At 57.4% G+C, this 19,984-nt stretch overlaps 1 protein-coding gene across 3 annotated transcripts; it reads right to left on the bottom strand.

Annotated features, from left to right (window-relative positions):
• Nucleotides 1–336: 336 nt before the first annotated feature.
• On the bottom strand, nt 337–14,505 carry TNIP1 (TNFAIP3 interacting protein 1). Of its 3 annotated transcripts, none has more exons than XM_054642709.2 (17): nt 14,367–14,505; nt 8,510–8,680; nt 7,385–7,507; nt 6,997–7,079; nt 4,829–5,020; nt 4,562–4,656; nt 4,402–4,483; nt 4,073–4,165; nt 3,762–3,827; nt 3,386–3,517; nt 3,173–3,301; nt 2,742–2,858; nt 2,307–2,432; nt 1,912–1,992; nt 1,517–1,711; nt 1,183–1,273; nt 337–831 (listed from the first exon to the last, which is right to left on the bottom strand). In XM_054642709.2, exons 2-17 carry the CDS (start codon nt 8,640–8,642, stop codon nt 806–808), a joined length of 1,764 nt encoding a protein of 587 aa, XP_054498684.1. In that variant the 5' UTR covers nt 8,643–8,680; nt 14,367–14,505; the 3' UTR covers nt 337–805. The 3 variants fall into 3 exon arrangements, with proteins under 3 accessions (XP_054498684.1, XP_054498685.1, XP_077042477.1); XM_054642710.2 differs by having other exon boundaries at nt 4,073–4,162; XM_077186362.1 differs by lacking the exon at nt 4,073–4,165.
• Between the last annotated feature and the right edge of the window lie 5,479 nt (nt 14,506–19,984).

Genomic DNA, 19,984 nt, shown 5'->3' with positions numbered 1-19,984 from the left:
CCTCTCCAGATCTATTTCGTGGAGCAAGATTTGCTGTGTGCAATGTCAAAGACTGTCCCCAAGGCCACAGCTGCATGGAAAGGCAGAGGGGGCAGCAGGGGCTTCCCTGCCCTGGCAGAGGTGGGGGCAGAAAAGGGGAGGGTGAGGAGCTGAGCTCAGCACACAGAGGGAGGTGGGGACACACACCTGGGGCAACAGATCCTGGGGTGCTCAAGCAAGAGTCGGGTCCCCTTGCACTCTGTCTGTCCAAGCACATGGGGACCAACAGCCCTGGTATCCCTCCCTCTCCCCCTCCCCACGCAGAGACTGCCCAGGACAAAATCAGAGAGACTCAGGCACACTTCAGTCCTTAAATAAATACGAAGACACCAACCACCCTCAGGCCGGGCCACGGCTGCGGCCAGCACCTGCCTGGGGGTGTGGGGTCTCCCACCACCGGGAGAGTCCCCGCTGTTACCCACTCCTCCAGGGGCTCTGCACTGGGGCAGCTCCTGGCAAACACTGGCTCCTCTTCCCTGAAGACCTGGCTTGGGTCTGTAGCGCTGCCAGGCCAGGCCTGGCTCCTCGTGGGGAAGGGGATGGCCGCAGGGGACTGACCCCATGCTGGCTGTCACCACGATGGCACCTTCAGTCCCTCCTTCATGATATCCTTGGGGGAAGGCGCTGCTGAGCCCCCCACGTGCAGCAGCACATGTCCTTGCACAGGAATTGGCGGCCGGAGGAAGCTCCTGGACACACACACACGGGCACACACACACACCCTACTCCTCTTCCACTGGTGTCGGAGCGTGGCCGGTCCTTGGCGTTAGGGCAATCCGGGACCTGCCTGTTCTGAGACACAAGAGAGAGATGGCACAGGGTAAGCACAGCTCTTCATCCTCACACAAGCCCCACAGGAGGGATGCCAGCCCATGGTTGTTATCCCTGAGCACCAACTGCCATAACTCCATGAGCTGTTTGGGCTCAGCCTGACTTTAGGTGCTGTGGAGATGCTGGCAGGGATGCAGCAGGGACCAACCCCATGGCAAAATCATCCCCTCAGCTGATGAGAGGTGGGGGCTAAGGGAAAATGGCCACTGTCTGGAAAGATGTGCCCCCATCCCTCCCCCATGTGTTTAGCCAAGTGCCCCAAGTCTCAGGGTGAAGGATGGGCACCCCTGTCAGGGAGGGTGTGAGCCTTACCCATGTCCTTGGGGACTGGTTTCACCCCGGCCACTGGTTGGGCGTTCTGGCTGCGAGCCATGGCACAGGGCGGGCGCCAGGGGTACTCAGGCTGTGGGAGGAGATGGAACAGAGACAGGGAATTACCTGCCATGTGAATCATCAGGCAGCACTCTGACTGACTGACAGTGTGTGAAGAGGAGAAGGAGGGGGAGGAAAGGGGCTGAGCAGTCACATGCCACCAGCACACATGTGCTCAGCTCCCTGCTCTGGGACTCTGGGAGGGCAGGGAGCCCCAGACCCACCCACACGTCACCCTCTGCTCCCCCTCCTGCTGGCACAGGTGGAGTCTCACCGGGGGAAAATGGTGGAAGTTCTGTCCTTGTGTGTGCTCGCCCGGCATGGCTGGCGGGTATCGGATCTGCTGCCACTCCTCGTAGCCGTGGTACATGGGGGGAGCCATGGGGGGACTGTACTGGTACTGGTACATGGGGCAGGCTGGGCCCAGCGGCCCCGGCCCTGGCTCGGCGTGCAGCCTCTCTCCAGAAGCCTGCAAGGAGCCAGGACAGATGCTGGGGAGATCCCAAGGGCAGCCCACCACCTCCCATCACCTGCAGCCCCCAGCCCCTCTGCCCAAGGAGGGTTTCCTCCCATCCCATCCCATCCCATCCCATCCCATCCCATCCCATCCCATCCCATCCCATCCCATCCCATCCCATCCCATCCCATCCCATCCCATCCCATCCCTACCTGTTTGTGCTGTTTCAGCAGCTTCTTCAGCTTCTCCTTCTCCTCCTTCTCCCTCTGGCAATCGTCTTTGGAGGCTCGCAGCTGGGAGGAAGAGGGGTTAGTGCAGAGCCCACCCTGCCACTCCCCATCTTCATGAGTTAGGGTTGCTGAGGGAATGTCTGCATCAGTCTCCCCCCATCAGACCCCCAGGAGAGGTGCAGAAAGAGGAGATGAATAAAAGGAGATTCTCTGGCAGAGACAAGCAGAAGGAAACACACCCCTCTGGCCTTGCTGTCCTTCAGCCCCTACTCTTAGGTATGTACAGGGACTGTGACACTGGGGGCAAGCATTTCTGAGACACATGGAGTTCACATGGGGCTCCCAGAGTGCTGCTAGTAGCATCCAGCACTGCTCACCTGGTTGTTGGAGAGGACCAACTGCTTCTGCAGCTTTTCCAGCTGCTGCTTCAGCTCTTCCTTCTCCTCATTCATCCTCTCCCTGTCACTCCGTTCCCGCTGGAAGTCTTCTTCAAAAATTTTCACCTGGCAGGAAGGAAGAATGTGGGTGCACCTGGCTGAGGGCAGACACCTCCCCTAAGCAACCCCATCATTGTGCTGCCATCCTTGACTCCACCAGCCATGCTAAGCCCCAGGCATGTGGGCTGTCTCCATGGCCCATGGCTGCAGTCCTTCCAGATGAATGCCGGGAGGATGCTGAGTTTGGTCCCCAACTCCCACCACCCCAGCACTGACACCTGCCCAGCTGCTGCTGGCACACAGGGGTTCTTTGCTGTGGAAATTCAGGACATGTATTTCCTTGCCTGTCCCCAGTGGCTCTGTGCCCTGCCCTACCTGCTGCTTGAGTAGCTCATTCTGGGTCAGCAGCTCCTGCTGTGGCAGCTTCCCTGCTGGCTCCATGGCAAAGATGGGTGGTGGAGAGGCTTGGACATTAAGGGCCTCTTCTAGTGCCTAGAGAGAAAGAGAGAAGAGCAGGGTCAGAGCAAGTTCAGTGCCCAAGATGTCACTGGAGGACCCTGGGCATGTGCCCGGCATGGGAAGTGGGTATAACTGGGCAGGGGCAAGAGGGACAACAGACTCTCCTTGAACTCCCCTTCCTCAGAGCCCAGAGGGATGCGGTGGGCCTCACACAAGTGGAGGGCCTGACACACGTCTCTGCCTGAGCAAGAGTGGGTTATCAGGGTCAGTTTTGGATTTGAGAGAGGTGAAAAGACTGGAGAACATTAAAGACATTTCGCAGTGAGGAGTTGTGCCCTGGCCCCCACCTTGTTCAGCCTCTGGATCTCCTTTTCCTGGTATTCCCGCTGCCTGGTGACCGGAGCCAGCTGCTCCTGCAGGAACCGCATCCTCTGCTGCAGGTCCCTCACCTCCATGGCCAGCCTCTCCTTCTCTGCCTGCAGGACCCAGGGTGGGGGGAGATCAGCCAGGGCAGGGCAACAGGGCTGGCAGCTCCCTGTCACCCTTCCCAAGGGACTCACCTCCTCTGTTTCGATCCGGGACTTGGCCAGGAGCAGCTTGCGGTCAAAATCCCGCTGCTTTTGCTCCCGCTCCGACTCCAGCTCGGTCACTGCCCTGCGGGCCTCAGCCAGCTCCTGGTGTAGGTCTGTGACCTGCCAGGAGGGAGTGGGGACATTGGCCTGGAAGGACTCACACTGGGGGAAAGGAGGCACAGGCAGCCCCCAAACCTCCCTACACCATTTCCTCTGAGTGCCCACAGCCTGCACCCAGCAGGAATGTGTCCCCCAAGCACCCAGCCCTGAGCACCCAGCAGGAATGTGTCCCCCAAGCACCCAGCCCTGAGCACCCGGCAGGAATGTGTCCCCCAAGCACCCAGCCCTGAGCACCCAGCCCTACCTTCTGCTCGTACTTCTGCTTCATGGAGCGGAAATGCTGATCCCATTGTTTATTCACCTCCAGCAGCTGCAGGGAGAGAGGGATGGCTGAACAGGAGCCCAAATCCTGCTACGAACCAGCTGTGGTGGTCCCCAGCAGACTCCTGTCATGAAAGCACTTTGGGGACCAGCTGGATGGAGATCCCAGCTCCAGCAGTGCTTCCCTGCAGCTCTGAAGCCCTGCCCCAGTCTCTTGGTGCCATCCCAGCCCTGTGCCCACTCTGCCCACTCCCCGCCTCCTTAGTGGTGCCTCCCTCCCAGCCTGGTCCTCACCTCCCTGCGCTGGTGCTCCAGGATCTTCACCTTCTTTTCCTTGGCCTCCAGCTCTTCTCTGCCCGGCGCCTTCTCCACCATGGCCCCGCTCTGCTGGACGCGCACGGGGGGGACCCTCAGGGCTTTTGTGGAGGCTGTGCCCAAGGCCGGCTAAACTCGAGCCAGTTCCCCTCCCACTGCCTCCCCCATCCCCTTGAGACCCTGAGAAGTCCTGCTGGTCACACTGGGACAAACTGGGGGCTCGATTAAAATGAGGCCATCTTTGCTGATGTGTCAGCGGGCTCCCTGCCTCCTTCCCAGCCCTCTCCAAGGAGATGCTGCCTCCTCACCTGCTGCTGCTCAGCAGCTTCCCTCTTCCCACTGTCCTGGCTGCTCAGTGTCACCATCCTCCGGAGCTCCTGGTTCTCACACCTGTGGGCAGGAAGAGATGGGTCAGCAGGAAGAAGCTTCCAGGGCAGCTCTGTCCCCATCCACAGAGCCCATCCTCACCTGAGCTTCTCCAGAGCCTGGTTTCTCTGCTCCAGGTCATGCTCCAGCTTGGTGCGCAGCTCCTTGTTCTCACTGTGCAGTGTCTCACACAACGTCTGCAGGGTGAACACTGGCAGTGTGAGGACCACGACCAGCCCTGGGTCACCCACACCTCCCACCAAGCCACGCTAAGGACGTGGGTGTCCACCTCAGGGTGGGCATAGGGGTTTGGAGGGAAAAAACACCAGGGGGAAACCCTCCATGAAGTGCCAGGCCAGCCTTGCTCACCTGCAGGAACGACGTTCTCTGCTCATTCTTGTGCACCTTGGAGGCCAAGCGCTTGAGCTCGGAGGCCATGTAGCCCATGCGCACAAAGACCTGGTCCTTGCTGGCCTCCTTGGCACAGCCACTCAGTGTGTTCTCCAGCTGCTGCAGCTGGGGCAGCAGGTTGGCATCCTCGTTTGGTGCCTGCTCCAAGTCCTGGGAATGGGATCAAGTGTGGTCAGAGCAGTTAAAGGAGCATTGTAAAGTTCCTCTTAGGGCAGATTAACTTCATGTCCCATCTGGGCTGTGGTGGGGAGCTGGGCCAGCACCAAGACACTCTGCAGCACCTCTCAGTACACTGAAAAACTGTGGCAGCAGTTTTGTAACGATCTGATTCCCAGCTGCTGGATATGGCACACTAAGTCCCCGGGTGGAGGAGGAAATGGCAGCAGCTCGTGGATTCCCTGTACCCCCTGGCAGTCTGAGCAGAACATGCTCTCAAATTGCTGACAGCAATGGAGGCATCTCCACCCTTTGTCTCCTCCACCTGAGCTCTTCCCATCTGCACCAAGACTAAAAATCCCAGCTCCTGAGACTGCCCTCTCTATGTACACCCTGGTGTGTGCTGGAAGGGGTGGTGGTCTTACCCCAACTCCCATGTTTTCCTTCCACCTGTCCTACTTCTGTGCTCCCTGCTGCTGTGGCATGCCAGGCACCAGGAACCCGAGCCCTTTGGCAGGTGACAGCCAAACGGGTGATGCACCAGATTTAAACAGCAGCTGGGAAAGCCCAGGTCACACCCACCAGTGCCAGAGTGTACCCTGCCCATGGGGAGTGTCCCCAGGAGGTTTATGCTCCCCTGGTGTGGTTGGTTAACTCTTCCATAGCCTAGGAGGTGCCACTGGCACAGCATCTGGCACACATGGCACTGCTGGGAGGAGCTGGGGTTGTGCTGGCACACCTATGCTCCACTCCCAGCCCTGCTGACTCACCTGCTGCCTGTGGGAATGCCCCAGATTGCACCACAGGGCAGCCCAGTGTGTCCCCTGACCCCGGAGTTTACAGCCCCAAACCTGTTGTGGGAGGGTGTGTGTGGGGCACAGCCAGCTCCTTCCACCCATGTCTGCTGGCAAGGGAGGCAGTGAGGACCCAAGCTGGGAGAATCCAGGTGTGAGCACACGACTTGGACTCGGCTCAGGCACCAGCAGCTGGTAGCCAAGCAGATCCCATTCTGCTCTCCATCACCTCACAGCTGCACCCCAGGAGTGTCCAGTAGGACTCAACCCTTCCAAGAGTCTCTCTGGGCAATGATAACAGGATGTGCAATAAGAGCAGGTCCTCTTACTGGTGCCAGCTGATGTTCATTCCCTTTGGGCTCCTCATCCTTTCTCCCCTCCATTCCAGCACACGAAAAAGCAGAGCAGGACAGGATGGGGCAATGACAGTCAGGAGGGCATTCAGGTGGCAGCAAATGGAGCACACAGAGCTTTGGCTAGGGCAGACCCTGTCAGCAATGACAGGACTTGGAGGCCTGGTCCTCCCACCCAGTGTGGGCACCAGCTGAACATCAGAGCATCACTGACAGCTACCTGGGTAGTCACAGCCCTTCCTGTCACTGTCATGTGGCATCTGCAGACATTGGTGTCCCCATCTGGCTGGGGCTGCTTCACTGGCCCCTCACCCAGGCCCAGCCAGGCCAGTTGTGTTTGTGGGATGACCCTTGCCCAGTTTATCCCTCCTCTGTGCTTTGCCCAAGGGCTTCTTTGACATGGGTCAGCCAGCCCTGCTGGTGCCTGCCTGGGTACAGAGCTGAAGCTCTTCACACCCTCAAACCCCTGACACTGGCTCAACTCCCCAGCTGCCAACACCAAATCCTGCAGGTAGCAGGACCACTCACTGCTCTCCTGCCCTCTTGGGGAAACCCCTGCACTTGGATAGCAACAATCTCAAACTCTAAGGAGGATCCCTGCAAGGGGAGGCAGCCAGGTCAGAGCTTCCCAGGGAATGGCAGCCCAGGATGCCCATCACACAAAGAGAGGAACCACCAGGAGTGCAGCAGGGGAGCTGACCCCTCCTTTCAGGTTCATCCCTGTTTCTGGAGGCTAAAGGCTTCCTCCTTTTGCTTTAATGAGATGGACAATGCCTCCCTCTGCAGCCATGCCAGCACCAGCTTCCACACTCAGCAGACTCACAGTGGGAGGTGATTTCTGTGCTTCCATGTCCGGCTGGGCACTGCCTGGGGCTGCCCGTGCAAAGCTGGGATCAGGGCCGACGGCTGTGGAGAGGGGAGAGGAGGCAGCCATGAGCCTTTTGGAGAGCAGGGCCTCTCCACCCAGCACAGGCATGCAGACAGCACACCCCTGCAAGCTCAGGCACTGATGGATGATTTCTACCCCAGCTATGGGGATGGGACAGAAACCTCCTTTTAGAAGGGAGGATGGCAGTGGTTTGATACACTGCAGAGATGACATGGCTGCAGGGGACCTTCATTAACGTCTCTTGCACAGCCTTTCCCTTCCCCCAAGCTGAGGATTCTGAGCCATCAGGTTATTCCTCCCCCATGAGCCTCACATCTCCTACCTCCAGTTTCCACCAAGTCCTCCAAGGAAGATGATCCAATCAGCATTTTATTGTCCTTCACAAGGTCCTCTGCCTTCTGCCGCAGCTTGGATGCCTCGACCTGGGACTCCTCCAGAAGCTCTCCTGTTGTGGGCAACAGAAGGATGCTCAGCCTCCTTCCCCCAGGGCCTGTCCTGCAGTAGCCCCATCCACCAGCACTAAAAACCCCATCTGGCTGGAGCAGCACCCAGAATAGCAGTTCTTCAGCTGGAAACAACTATTCTGGGCTAAATCCAACAGCAAAGCTGGATCAGCGGCTCACTGGTTTCAGAGATCCTCCTCATGCTGACACACAGAGCACTGGTTACAGGAGGCAGAAGGCACCACTGTGGCTCTCCTCTGCTTCCAAGAAGAGACAAATTTAAGCCTGGGTGGTGGACTTACAGGTCCAACCTCCCCACGTTGGGGTCTGCCAGGAGCAAAGCAATCCTCCCCCGATGAGGGGGGGCTGCTGTCACACCAGTGAGTCCCTGTCCCAGGTAAGGGCATGGTGACACAACGGGAATCACGAGGCAGGTGGAAATTCGGCTGCAGAAGCAGGACTCAAAGGAGGAAGCTGGCTCACGAGACAGAAAGCAAAACTGGGGGTGGGAGCAGGGGAAGGCTGACAAGGAGAAGAAGGAGGGTGGCACAACTCAGCTGGAACATTTCAACACTGGCATGTTCCTGCTGCCGCAGGGAGCGCTCAACATCAGGTTCCTTGAGAAACACCTGGGAAAAGCCCCTGGCCCAACAGCATTTGCAGGAGGTGGGGATTTTCATCAAAAGCAGAACTGGTCCCAGCACCCATGAACTTCAAGAAGATATCCTTGCTTCAGCACTTGTCTTTTCTTTCCAGCCATTTATTCCAGCATGAAACACCCCAGAAGTTCAGCAAAATTCTTGCTCCTTTTGCATTGCCACGTGAAAAAGCTCAGACATCCTGCTCAACCCTCCAGGACAGGGAGAGCTTTGCTGCTGCCCCAGTGCCAAGACCCCCAGCTCCTACAAGCACCTTCCTCAAGCAAGCAAGCAAGCCCTGGCTTTGTGGGCACAGGCTGGGCTGCCCCAAAGGCAGATCTCATCCCCCTGGCACGCAGCAGTTACCAATAGACTTGATGCCTTGCATCTTCTCCTTCAGGCGGGCGTTCTCCTCCACCAGCCGCTCCAGGGCCGTGGATCCATTCTCCTCTGAGCCCCCACCAGGGTCATAGATATGATAAGGTCCTCTCCCTTCCATGCCTGCTGTTCAGTCGCCTGCCTCCCAGCCAGGCATCCCTGCAAGGCAATGGAGCACCGTGTCACCTTTCTCTAGCTCCAGTTGGTGCCACAATCACCTGGTCCCAACTCTATGGGGGTCTAGAGTGCTGTGTTGGTGCCTCGCTGCTCGCCAGCCAGCCAACAAGTGACCCAGGTGAAGGCACTTCCCCCTCCAGCCCTGCCTGGGGAGAACGTGTGGGGTGACTCACAGCCATGAGAACTGTCACACGAGCAGGCATCACCAGCAGCCCCACTTGGGGCTGGCTCTCACCCATGCAGGGCACTGCAGTCACAGAGAAGGCTGCAACCCCTGGTTGCTGCATGCCAGAGAGATCAAGATGCAGCTCAGGAACATTCACCCACACCAGAGCAAACCTGGGCACTGTCACCAGGGCATCCTGCTCAACACATGCTATTTCTGGGGTGCATGAAGGCTTGTCAGGGGCTGTCTGGGGACAGGCAGTGTCTGCAACTCCAAAAGCCTTAACCAGCAGCTGAGGGGAGGGTTGGGGGATGAGCCCCAGGAGCCAGGCAGTGACCTACTCTGTCCTCCTGCTCAGCCAGAAAAACTGGCTGCCACCAGCATGGCTTCCTGAGCTGGGCACAGGAAACATCCGGGCATAAGCCAGGGCTGGGAGCAAAGCCCAAGGAGACAAAACACCCACAAGCAGGATGCTAACTGCTTTTCAAAACCCTTGCACTTGTGGGTGGCCTAAGGCCTCCCCCTTGCTGAAGTCTGGCCTGGGGACAGCTGGGCAGGATCCTGGCTCCAGGTCTCACCCATCTCCTGCGGGCATAAAGCAGCAGCTGTGAATCACAGCACAACTTATCAGAACTATCCCCCTGATGCCAGCTTGTCATGGAGCAGAGCAGCAGCTGAGAAGGTCCTGGTGCCAGCTGAAGCTGGGATGCTGCCTAGGGGCACAACAGGAGCACCCCAAAGGGCTCTTGTCCCAGCCAAGACAGCTGGTGAGCAGGAGAGGGCTGAGAGGAGGCATTTAGAAAGGGGAAGGGGGTAGTCTGTACCCGAAACTGTCTCAGCCTCAGACTAATGCTCATACCATGAGTGATCCAGGCTGATCTGATCTCCAGTTTGGATGACCTGCCTCCCAGGGAGCGGCAGGGACTTTCCAGATGACAGCTGTCACCTGGCAGCATCCACAACTGGAACAGCAATTAATGCCTGCCTCAGCAACAGGGAATTAGGCCTGGCCTCGGCAGCTCCCTGCTTCTGGGAGATGCATTGGTGCCTCTCATCATCCTCCAGCTCCGTGGGTGCTGCCAAGCCCTCCATTGTCTCTGGCCCCTTCATGGGGAGCCAGCGACCTCATCCCAAGCAGCTGGAAGTGCCACTGGGAGCTGCCCAGCTGTGTGGTGTGGGGTGAGCTGAGGAGAGGCTATTCCTGGAGCCCAGAGCAGCTGACAGGAAGCTGTGGAAGAGTCAGGGCCATTTCCGAGCCGTGGCTCCCAGCGATGGCAGCACTGTCACAGCCAGCCTTAAACAGAGGGCAGGTTTGGATCAGGTATTAGGGAGAAATTCTTTACTGTGAGGGGCTGAGGTACCAGAACAGGCTGCCCAGAGCAGCTGTGCATGCCCCATCCCTAGAAGTGATCAGGGCCAGGTTGGATGAGCCCAGCATATACCCAGTGGGGCCCAGTGGCTGGGAAATGCCATCACCTGTGCCCATGCCACCTGCCCAGCCAGCCTGGCAGAGGATGGGGACAGTGCCACAGGCTGGCTGGGGACCCGAGCCTGCTTCTCACTGCTGTCCAGTCACCACATGCTGCTCCAGACCTGGGGCTCTGGGGGGAGCTGGGTACCAAACCCACCCTGCAGTCACCACCTTGTGGGGCATCTGCATCCTGCACCGGGATGAGCCCAGGTGTGTGTCAGGGAAGGTTGGAAGAGGAGGAAAAAGAGGGAAGAGCTCCCCTGTCCTGTGGTACCATCTCCTCATGTGGCTTGGGAGCAGCCCGAAATACCAGTCCTCATTCACTTAATGCCAGAGCCCAAACCTGGAGGTTTTCTGCCTTGTCCCATAGCACATGGGAGGTACCTGTCCCCTGTGCACCCCTGCAGGAATCCCTCAGAGTCCAGCTGCACTGACCACCCTGCCAAACAGCAGAGCTCACTCACAGTGATCCCATATTCTCCCAGCTGGATGGAGCCACTGCAAGCCTCTGATATTCCCTGTTCTCAAGATTCTATCAAGAGCTTTTCTACTCAAGGTCTGTACCCTACCAGGGAGGTTGTTGCAAAGGGACCGCAGGAGCTGTTTTCAAACAACAGCTGCAGAGAGGAACTGGACTATCTCCAGCTGACCCAAGCACAGACCAACCACAAATTCACAGCAAACAATAGCCAGCAAGGGGGAGGGGTTTCCACAGCATTCCAGGCCATCACTGAGGACAGGGTGGGTGTTCCTGGAGTGGAGGCAGAGTCCAATTTCTGCAAGGCACTGCTGAAACAGAGAGGTCACCCTGGGGACCAGAGACCAAGTCACCGATCCCAGTCTTGGCTTGTATTTTTTTTTTCTTTAAGAGTTCTGACAGGCGAGATTTACAGTCAAAAGTCTCATTTCAATAAAAACACAAGTGGAGGAGAGAGGAGACCATACACAGCACCTAGCAGTGGTTAGATACGCAAAGAAAACACGACTACCACAAACTCCAGCAGAAACCACCAAACCACCAGAAAACACTTCCCCCTTCACCAGTCAACAGTTCCTAAGGTGATCTGACAATATTTCACAGCCCTGGGGCCTGAGGGCCAGGCTCAGACCGTGGCTGCAGCTCACTGGCTCCGTGCCCAGCTGTTGTCAGAGACTGCCAGACGGGCACCTGTGGGCGTTGCTGGTTCCATGTGGGACACCAAGACCTTTAGGTAGCAAATTTTTAAGGCAACTCAGCAAAAGTAGAGAATGAGAGTGTGAGCGGGCAGAGGAGACTCATGGGCAAAGATGAAAGCAGAGTGGTGTTTAAATAGCTGTGCTGTGGCTTGGGAGGGAGCTGGAGCTGTCACTGCTGTCACCCAGAACAACATGCAGCGCTGCCACAGCCATCACTGCTCCAGCCATGCAGAAGTGGCAGAAAGATGTGATTCCTACTTTAAAAATACTGAACACTGAAGATACCAAGGCTTAGGATGTGAAGCCTGTGCAGGAGGGGGCTGGCACTGCTGGGGGTTTGCTTTGGGCAGTGACCCCAGGGTGGGGAGCAGCCTCCCAGAGCTTGGCAGCCCTTCAATTCCCATTCTGTGATGGGAACCCCCTAAGGAGAAGGGGTTTTTCCTTACTCCAGTGCTCAACATTTGCAGGAAGCCTCCTCCGCACCAGGATCACAGGAGGTGAAAGCAAATCCCTGCAGGCTGCCAGCATAATTTTCCCATGGCTGGGGCTGCTGGGTCCCCAGCCTGCCTCCTCAGAGGGAAAGCAAAAGCCACTCAGACACCATGGAGTGATTTTGTTTCTTTGTTTCATCATTTTACTGGAAAACACTGCAGCCCCCAGACTGGTTTTCTTCTACACAGGGCTCCAGCAGCTTCCCAGACAAGGGAAAACCATTCCTGAACTGCTGGACTGGTCTCATTTGCAGGAAAGCAAAAGTAGAGTTTGCTTTAGGAGGCAGCAATTAATGAGACTTTTTGGGCACTGCAGTCCACTGGGCTGGGAGTAATAAAAGAAGAGAAAAGCAGGCATTGCAAGGCTCAGGTCTCAAAGGGAAAGGTCTGAACCTCCACTTAAAGTGCGTTCCTTTCCAGCCAGTTTAGCCACAAAGAGAGGGTGGGAAAGGCAAGAGACTACCCAAAACACAGCAGGTATTAAAGATGTCCCCAGCCAGAAATCCCACTCTTGCCTCAAAAACCCACCTTCCAAAGAGGCTTCATGAAACAACATGCTTCTGATGAGGCTGCTCACAAAGAAAATAAAGCATTTCCCTGGGTCTGCCAGGTTTACAAACACAGCTGACCGCACACAGCTGCAGAGCTCCTCAGGATGGGCTCAAGCTTCAATGCAGGCAGGACACGCAGCCAGGCACGGTGGTGGTGCTCTCCTGGCACCACAGGGTGGGGATTTATGCAAGACCCTGTCTTCTGCTGCAAAGACATCTGGCTCATCCTGCCTGCTCCACTTCTCCCTGCAGAGCTCAGCAGCATCATGGCTGCTTGTCACAGCACTCCAAAGCAGAACAAGGCACAGCCACCCCTTTCCTTGTAGCCTTTCCCTTGCTTCCAAGCTACTCCTGTCCAGCTTGGTGTGCTTCAGCCAGCAACAACCAAGCTGACAGGTGATAGCAGATAGTGACACCGCAAAGCTACACCAGCAAAGTGCCACCCAAAGTGCAAGAACTGCTGCTTTAAAACAAAATCTGCAATGCCACAAGAGTAGATGGTTCGGTTTCCTCCACCCACGAGAGTTTTGTACCAGCTGCTGGCAGGCAACAACCCACGGCCCTGTGCTAAATAGGTCTGCCTGGCGTAGGTCGGGCTGAAAGGGCGTCCTGGGATTTCTTGCAGAACCAGGAACGATGCCAAAGGCAGCAAAAAGCCTCTCCTGTTTTCTTCTTGCTTGCTTCACCTCACCACAGAAACAGCTCTCAAGGACGTGCCTGGTTGGAGCCTTCCTGTCTCCAGAATTCTCCCCAGTGCCCAAAGTCCAGGCTCAGGAATGCTTCAGCTGACAGCGCTCTCCATGAAATGTGCACTCCAAAGGAGCTTGTGGCAGCAGAACAGCTCCCATTCCCCCAGGGGCTGGGAATAACCCACCCAAGTGATGGGGATAACCTGCTCAAGGGAAAAGGCTGTGTTTGACTTCTTGATACAGGGGGCAACCTGTGTGCCAGGGACACAGGAACAGGACAACCAGATCTCTGAGGGGATGCAGATCCCCATGAGTCCCACCTGGAGCTACTCTCACCCAAAAGCAGCAGTGACTGGCAGCATCTTTTCTGTTTTGTTTTGATTTCTTTTCTGTCTCCCCTCCATGAGGGTCTTGAACGGAATCGAGGGAGCGCAAAGGGGGAGACAAGCTGTGCCTCCCTCCCAACAGAGGAGGATGCTGCCGTCCCTTCTCCAGCTGTTTCAACCTCTGGATCAGCATCTGCTGCGGACACACGCGGTTGGACCAGAGGGAAAAAGTCAAAGGGAAAGGGAAACAGCACGGACAGGGGGGTCCCTGAGGCCATGGCCGCCGCAGCCCCCCCGGAGGCAGCCCAGGAACCGGCCCTGCCCGGGGGGGATCGCACACCGGGGGCAGCCGGGAGGCAGATGCGTGGGCCCGGGGAAACGCCGGGGTTGTGCAAGGCGGGGCGAGGGAGGAGCGGGGCCGCCCCGGGCACCAGCACCACCCGGGGGGCCGGGGGACCCCCACCCGCTCCCCCCGGGCACCGCCGGCAGCACGGACACCCCGCCTGGCCGGGAGAGGGGAAACTGAGGCACGGCACGATTACCGCGACACCGGGCGGCTCCGGGACAAACCCCCGGGGAACGGCGCGGCCCCGGCCCCCACCGGGGTCTCACCCCGAGCACCCGAGTGGCCCGAGAACCGGCCAGACACGGGCGAGGCGCAGCCCCGACCCCGGCAGCTCCCTCCGCGCCGGGCCCCTTCGCTGGGGCGGCGCGACCCCGGTGCCCGTAAGCCCCCGGTGCCCCGGGCAGGGCTCCTGTCCGCGAGGGCGGCAGGGCCCCGCAGCGCTCCGAGCTCACCTGCCGTGCGCCCCACGGCGGGGCCGCCGCCCGGATCGCAGTCGGGGTCGGATCGGGGTCGGGGGTCTTGGTGCGGGTCCCTCCGCTCCGCCACCGGCACCGGCACCAGGTCCGCCCCCGGGAAATTCCCAGCCTGACGGACAGGCGGCGCAGCCAATGCGCGCGCGGCGGGGGCTATAAAGGGGAGGGCGGGGAGCCGGTGGGGACCGTGCCCGTCATGGCGGAGCTGCTGTCTCTGTGTCCCGTGGGTTCCCTGGGGGCACACGGGGGTCCCGCCCGGCTTAGTGGAGCTTTGAGGGGCGGTGTCAGCCAGCTCTGCGCCTTCTTCCTGCGGGAGGTTGCGCTGGCAGGGGAGCGGAGAGGCCGAGCCCTGCAGCGGCTCCCCCGGCTTGTGCAGACACAAAATGGCGGGGCCGGGGGGGCTCCTCGTGTACCCCCTCATGGCTGAGGGAGGCTGTGCCGAAGCGCTCTGGTGGCCTCGGCCCCGGGAGGGAGGAGGGTGGTGCTGCCGGCTGGCCGAGGCTGGCGTTCCTCTGAAACACAGAGAATTCCCCACCGAGCCTCCAGGTTAATGTTAAATGAGGGAATTGCACTCTCTAAGCGGAGTGTGTATTTCAGGCATCCTTTTGCTCTGTGCTGCTGCTGCGATTGTGCCGTGGTGAAGCACCGAAATCAGCCAGAGGAGCACCAAGCACAGGGAACATCTGGGTTCACTCTGCTCTTCGGGACTCGCTCAACAGCTACCTGATTTTCTTTGTCCTGTTGGTTTTGCCACAAGGAGAAGGTGGTGGGTTTTTATTAAATATACGTGTAAATAAAAGCAACAAACCGGGAGTGAAGAAATCCTGCTGTAAGCAGCTGTTCTGCTCTTTGCCTGTACTCCAGACGTGTCCTCCTTAGGTGACCTGGTGCTGGGTTCATCAAGGTCCTTCACTGGAGATTGAGCTGTTTCCAGCTGCCCCAGGCCTGCCTTCTTACTCAGCTGTATTCACACAGCTCCACCACTTCTTGGGGATTTGATGTTTTGGGTCATAAAAATTAAAACCCCAGAAACTCCTTTTCCTGACTGCCCTTCACTGGCAGCAGAACGTCAGCCTGGCTGGGTTACGAGGGTCCCCGATGGGACCCTGACGTGCTCTTTGTGCTCCTGTCTGAAGTCTTAGCTGGGGATGAGAGACCAGGACCCCACACATGCCCAACATCTTCCCTTTTGTTCCCTGAAAGTCTCGTTTTACCCCAACGAGAGGCCCAGTGCTGTTCTGTAAACGCTCAGAAAACCTGTCTTCAAAGTGAAATGCAGTCCCAACAAACCAGAAAATACCTTATCTATAAATTAATGCCTCAACCTGCATGAAATAACAAAACCCTGCTTATTTCTTTTAGGAGCAGAAGGGGTGGCTTGTTTTTGCAGCACCCCAAAAGCTGCCTGCCTTCCCCTCACTCCATAGTGGGAAATCTCGCACCAAAAAAATCATTGTGCTACTCACCAGGCTGGGTCCTGGAGGGGCTGGGGGAGGGAGAGCCCTTCAGAGCAGGAGCTCTGTGTCTGCAATCCCCAAATGCAGAAAGGCTGGCCCAGCTGAGCTTACTTTTAGGCATGGAGAAGGGGAATTCCCCATGATGGAGGTCCCAGACACAGCCTCTGTGTGGTTTTGATAGGGAGCCAGGCACCACTTAAAGGGCTCTCCTGTGCTGTTCCTCCCAGGGGCCCTTCGTGTCAGGTATTAGTCAGCAAAAAGGGGATGGGGGGGGGAGCTGTCGTAGAGGCTGTGATTCACTTTTAGACAACTGGAGAGCCTTGTTACATCATTTTCCCTGCCTGGTTTCTGGGCAACTTCACTGGAATTGCAAATGTGCTTTTCCTCAGAGAAACTGCTGCATCTGGCAAGAGGCATTGTTGTTGCACGTGTATTTCCATCTCATCCTTGTCCCTATCTGGAGTCAGAACAGGATGCATCTTCCTGGGGGAGCAGGGAAGAGCTGGGGCTGTTGATGGAGGTGCACAGGTGATGGTTTTCCTGGGTTGCAGAGAATCCCTGTAAACCATCCACCAGGAGAACTGGCGGTCAGAACCAAGGCTGGAGCCAGCTGGTGCTGGAATAAACACCAAAGCTTTAAATGTTTCTATTTTATGGAGGCTGATTCCAGCTTCCCCAGCTCCTTGCCAGCAGGTAGAGTTGTACCTGGCAGGGCATTTGGTCTACACTTGCCAGGTGTGAATTGCAAGGCCTGAAGAGGGCTCGGCTTTAGTCCATCTGGTTTGGGTGGCAGGAGTGTGAGTGCTGGGCAGGAGGGTGAGGAGTTGGGGGTCTGAGGTCTGCCTGCACCTGGGAACCTGTGGATGCCTCTCTACCTCTCTAGCCAGCTGCTCTTTGTGTTTTTACCTGAGATTGGCAGCTCAGGCTGGCCCAAACGCCAGCATGAATTCCACTATGAAAATGAAAGGCTTTTGGTCCTGCTGGTCCTTCCTCATTCCTTTGGTCCCACCATGCTCCCAGGGGAGAAGACTCCCCTGATGGCAGCTGTGGTTTATGAGCACGCCTGTGTGGCTGTGAGGGTGTGTTCACAGCTGACATGTTGACACACTAGGGGTTTTTTTTTTGGGACAGAGACTTGGGTTCAGCACCTTCAGCTGCAGCTTACTGATGTGAACATGGCCCTGATTGCTGCTGTGCTGTGGGAAACGGGCTGAGAAGGAGCACAGGCTGCGGATGGGGGTGGTAGAACTCCCCTGTCCTCAGGTCCTGCTTGTCTCAGATCAAGTCTGGCTTCCTTCAAGTTGATCCCACTCTGGAGTGAGCAGGGTGGGCCCAGTGATGTGAATTCAAAGTGGCATTGGCCCAACAGCTCTTATTGCCCAAAAAACCCCCTTGCCCTCTGCTGCTGGACAAACAGAGCTCACTTGAACCCTGATGGGGCCAGCCAGGACCTGGCTGTGATGGGTGGCTGTGCCTGGAGCTGGCCCTGGAGCAAGGCAGGAGCAGGGCAGGCAGGGGATGCAGCTGGTTTGGCTCAGCATTCCAGGGCTCAGCTCTGCAGGGCGCTGCTGATGGATCCCTCTCAGATGAGCAGCTGGGAACTGCTGTTTGTGCAGTGCTGGTGGGATGTGTCCCGGTGCTCCGGCAGCAAAAGGAAGCAGGAGGCCGACAGTGACGCTGTGAGAGTGGAGAGGAAGCTCTGGCTGCAGGAGGGGATTTCCAGAACATTGTGATCTGCTGCTTATGCAAATCAGAAACTCAAATTAACCTGGCAGGATGGGAGGGCTCTGGGATGGAGGGCAAGGGAGAGGCAGGGGAGGGAGCCTGGGATAGTTGGCTGCTGGGAGGGCAGAAGGGAGTGCGGAAGGGATCAAGATAGGAGAGAGGGGAGGTATTGGGGAACATTCCTGCTCCACCAAGCCTCTGCAGTACCCTGCCTTCACAGGGAGCTGGATCACACCCTGGCTTTCCAGGGATGCTGGGCTGCTTTACCCTCTCACTGAATGAGGGCTCCCTTCTTCCTCTGTCTCTGGCACATGAGGCCAGACTCAGTGTCACCCATTTCACAGGAGATCACCACCTCCTGCCATCCTCTCCCTCCTTCACAGTCAGCAGGGATGGGCTGTGGTGGGACCTGGTGCAGTCCCATAATGGGGCCAAAAACTGTGGGAACCAGGTGTGGGATTGCTCAGAGGATTTCCTTGCATGACCTAAGCTTTGAATAATTTGGAATCTCATTGTACAAAACCAGCAATAGGCACAGAGGGGATTTTCCCCTCTTCCTCTCTCCCCAGACTGTGTCTCATCCAGTTGCAATGCCTGAGAACAGGGCTCAGCAGCAGTCATCGTGTCCTGTAGAGCTGCTCCAGAGATATGGGAACAGTCCTGGAGAGCTCAGCTGTTTCCCCAGCCCCAGCTCGCCAGCTCCCAAGGCTGAAGGCTGGGTTTGTCCCTTCTGAGGAAGGAGAGGATGGCAGGTGGGATGGAAGTGGCTTTCATTGTTTTAAGGATTTAGGCCAGCATCCCATGTGCCTCTGTGGCTCCTCCTCTCCAGGGGCTGGCAGCAAAGAGGATCTTTAGTGGCTGACTCAGAGCAGAGGTCCAGCCCTCTCTGTGCCCAAACATGGGCTCGTGGGGTTTTCTGGATGTTGCAACCTGTGAAATCTGGCCTTGGCTTTGCCTGGAAGCGAGCCCTTGCCCCCGACATTGCTGGTCAATGTGCACAGTGTAAATCCCAGGCTCTTCCCTGCAGTACCCCTGAAAACTAAAGCGTGGATGGCCAGCATGGACCTGCCTCCAGCCCTTACCCTGCTGACAGCCTTGTTGATTTTTCCCCCTTCCTTTCCTAGCCTTCTTTGAAATGCTCACCTCCTTGTTGATCTCCGAGGTTAGGCATGAGATTTGTCACTGACTGCTCTTGGATTGGGTGGGTTGGAGCCAACACAGGGAGCAGAGGTGTTCATGGACAGTGGTGCTATGAAGTGTGTTTGCTCTGGAGACTGGGATGCTACAGGGATAGGGATGAAGCTGCTTTATGAGTGAGTCCCAGAGGCCATGCTAGTGCTTCCCAAGATCCCATCACCCTCCTGGCATTGCCTTAGGATAGGTAGCTTTGCTGAGCTCAGGACAGGTTGTGGTTCTTTGTAGGGCAGACCCAACCCCACCATGGCGCAGATGCTGAAATAACCTGTGCTCAAATGGGGTATTGACTGTGCCGAGTATTTGCAGCAATTAAAATACCACCAGCTGTTTTCTGCTCCAGTTGAAACAGCAGGTGCTGCAGGAGATGGATTACTATGGCACTGGGGCAAGACAAAGGATTTTTGGCTGCAGGACTTTTCCAGAAGAGGGAGTTGTTCAAGGAGGAAACCCCACCTCACTCTCCCTTCCTGTGCCCAAACATTGTGTGACTCTGCTCCCTTGTCTGCATTGTAGGAGCAGCCTGCAGCAGGCACCAGGGAAATTCCTGGCCTTGGGAACAGTGTGCTCTGGTCAGCCAGTCCTCCTGGTTGGTGGCATCACCCTGAGCTGGGCTGGGGACTGGCCCTGAGGGGCTGATTTGTGGTCCTGTGCCAGTCTGAGACATCCAGACTGTGGGTGGTGAATGGCCCTGGCCATTGGTGTACAGAAATCGTGGTACAGCCAGAAAATTCACTGATAAATAGTGTATTTCCCAGGAGTGTTTACCCTTGGGAACATCCTCCCTGTACAAACCCCTCGAGTGTGTTTTGGCAACAAGAATGAAGCAGATGGTGGCTCACGTGTCATGGCCCTGTGCTAACACCGAGCAGGGCTCCCCCTGCTCTGGAGGAACAGGGCTCTGCTGCCCCAAATCTGGCTCTCCCAGATGGGCTGTCTCCCAAGCCTCACAACTTCCTTGGGCTTTCCTCACTGCTGGGCCCTGTTCCCAGCTGCAGGGAGGTGCCCAGCTCTGCTCCCTGCAGTCTCTGTGCCACCCTCATCTCCAGAAGGCTCTGCTGCAAAGCTCGGAGCTGCAGTGCGGAGCCGCAGGAAGAGACGGGCAGATGAAGGTTGGGGTTGCATCCTCCCTTCAAAACAACTTCTGCAGCTGCTCAGTCTTTGCAGCAGGTTCCTGGCCAAGCAGGTGATCTGTAGGCTGCTGCAGGTGTGGGGTATGTT

This window comes from Agelaius phoeniceus, chromosome 15, assembly GCF_051311805.1.
Source record: "Agelaius phoeniceus isolate bAgePho1 chromosome 15, bAgePho1.hap1, whole genome shotgun sequence".
In the NCBI taxonomy this organism is placed as follows: domain Eukaryota; kingdom Metazoa; phylum Chordata; class Aves; order Passeriformes; family Icteridae; genus Agelaius; species Agelaius phoeniceus.
The sequence above is the reverse complement of the archived record's forward strand: the minus strand, read 5'-3'. Positions and strand labels throughout refer to the sequence as shown.

Bases quoted from the DNA above. Each gene is read 5' to 3' on its own strand.
- TNIP1 (XM_054642709.2), bottom strand. From the start codon at position 8,642: ATGGAAGGGAGAGGACCTTATCATATCTATGACCCTGGTGGGGGCTCA. The intron at 4,166-4,401 runs GTGAGGAGGCAG...GTGCGCGTCCAG, and splicing joins AAGCTGCTGAGCAGCAGCAG to CAGAGCGGGGCCATGGTGGA. The intron at 1,712-1,911 runs GTAGGGATGGGA...GGCTCCTTGCAG, and splicing joins TGCTGAAACAGCACAAACAG to GCTTCTGGAGAGAGGCTGCA.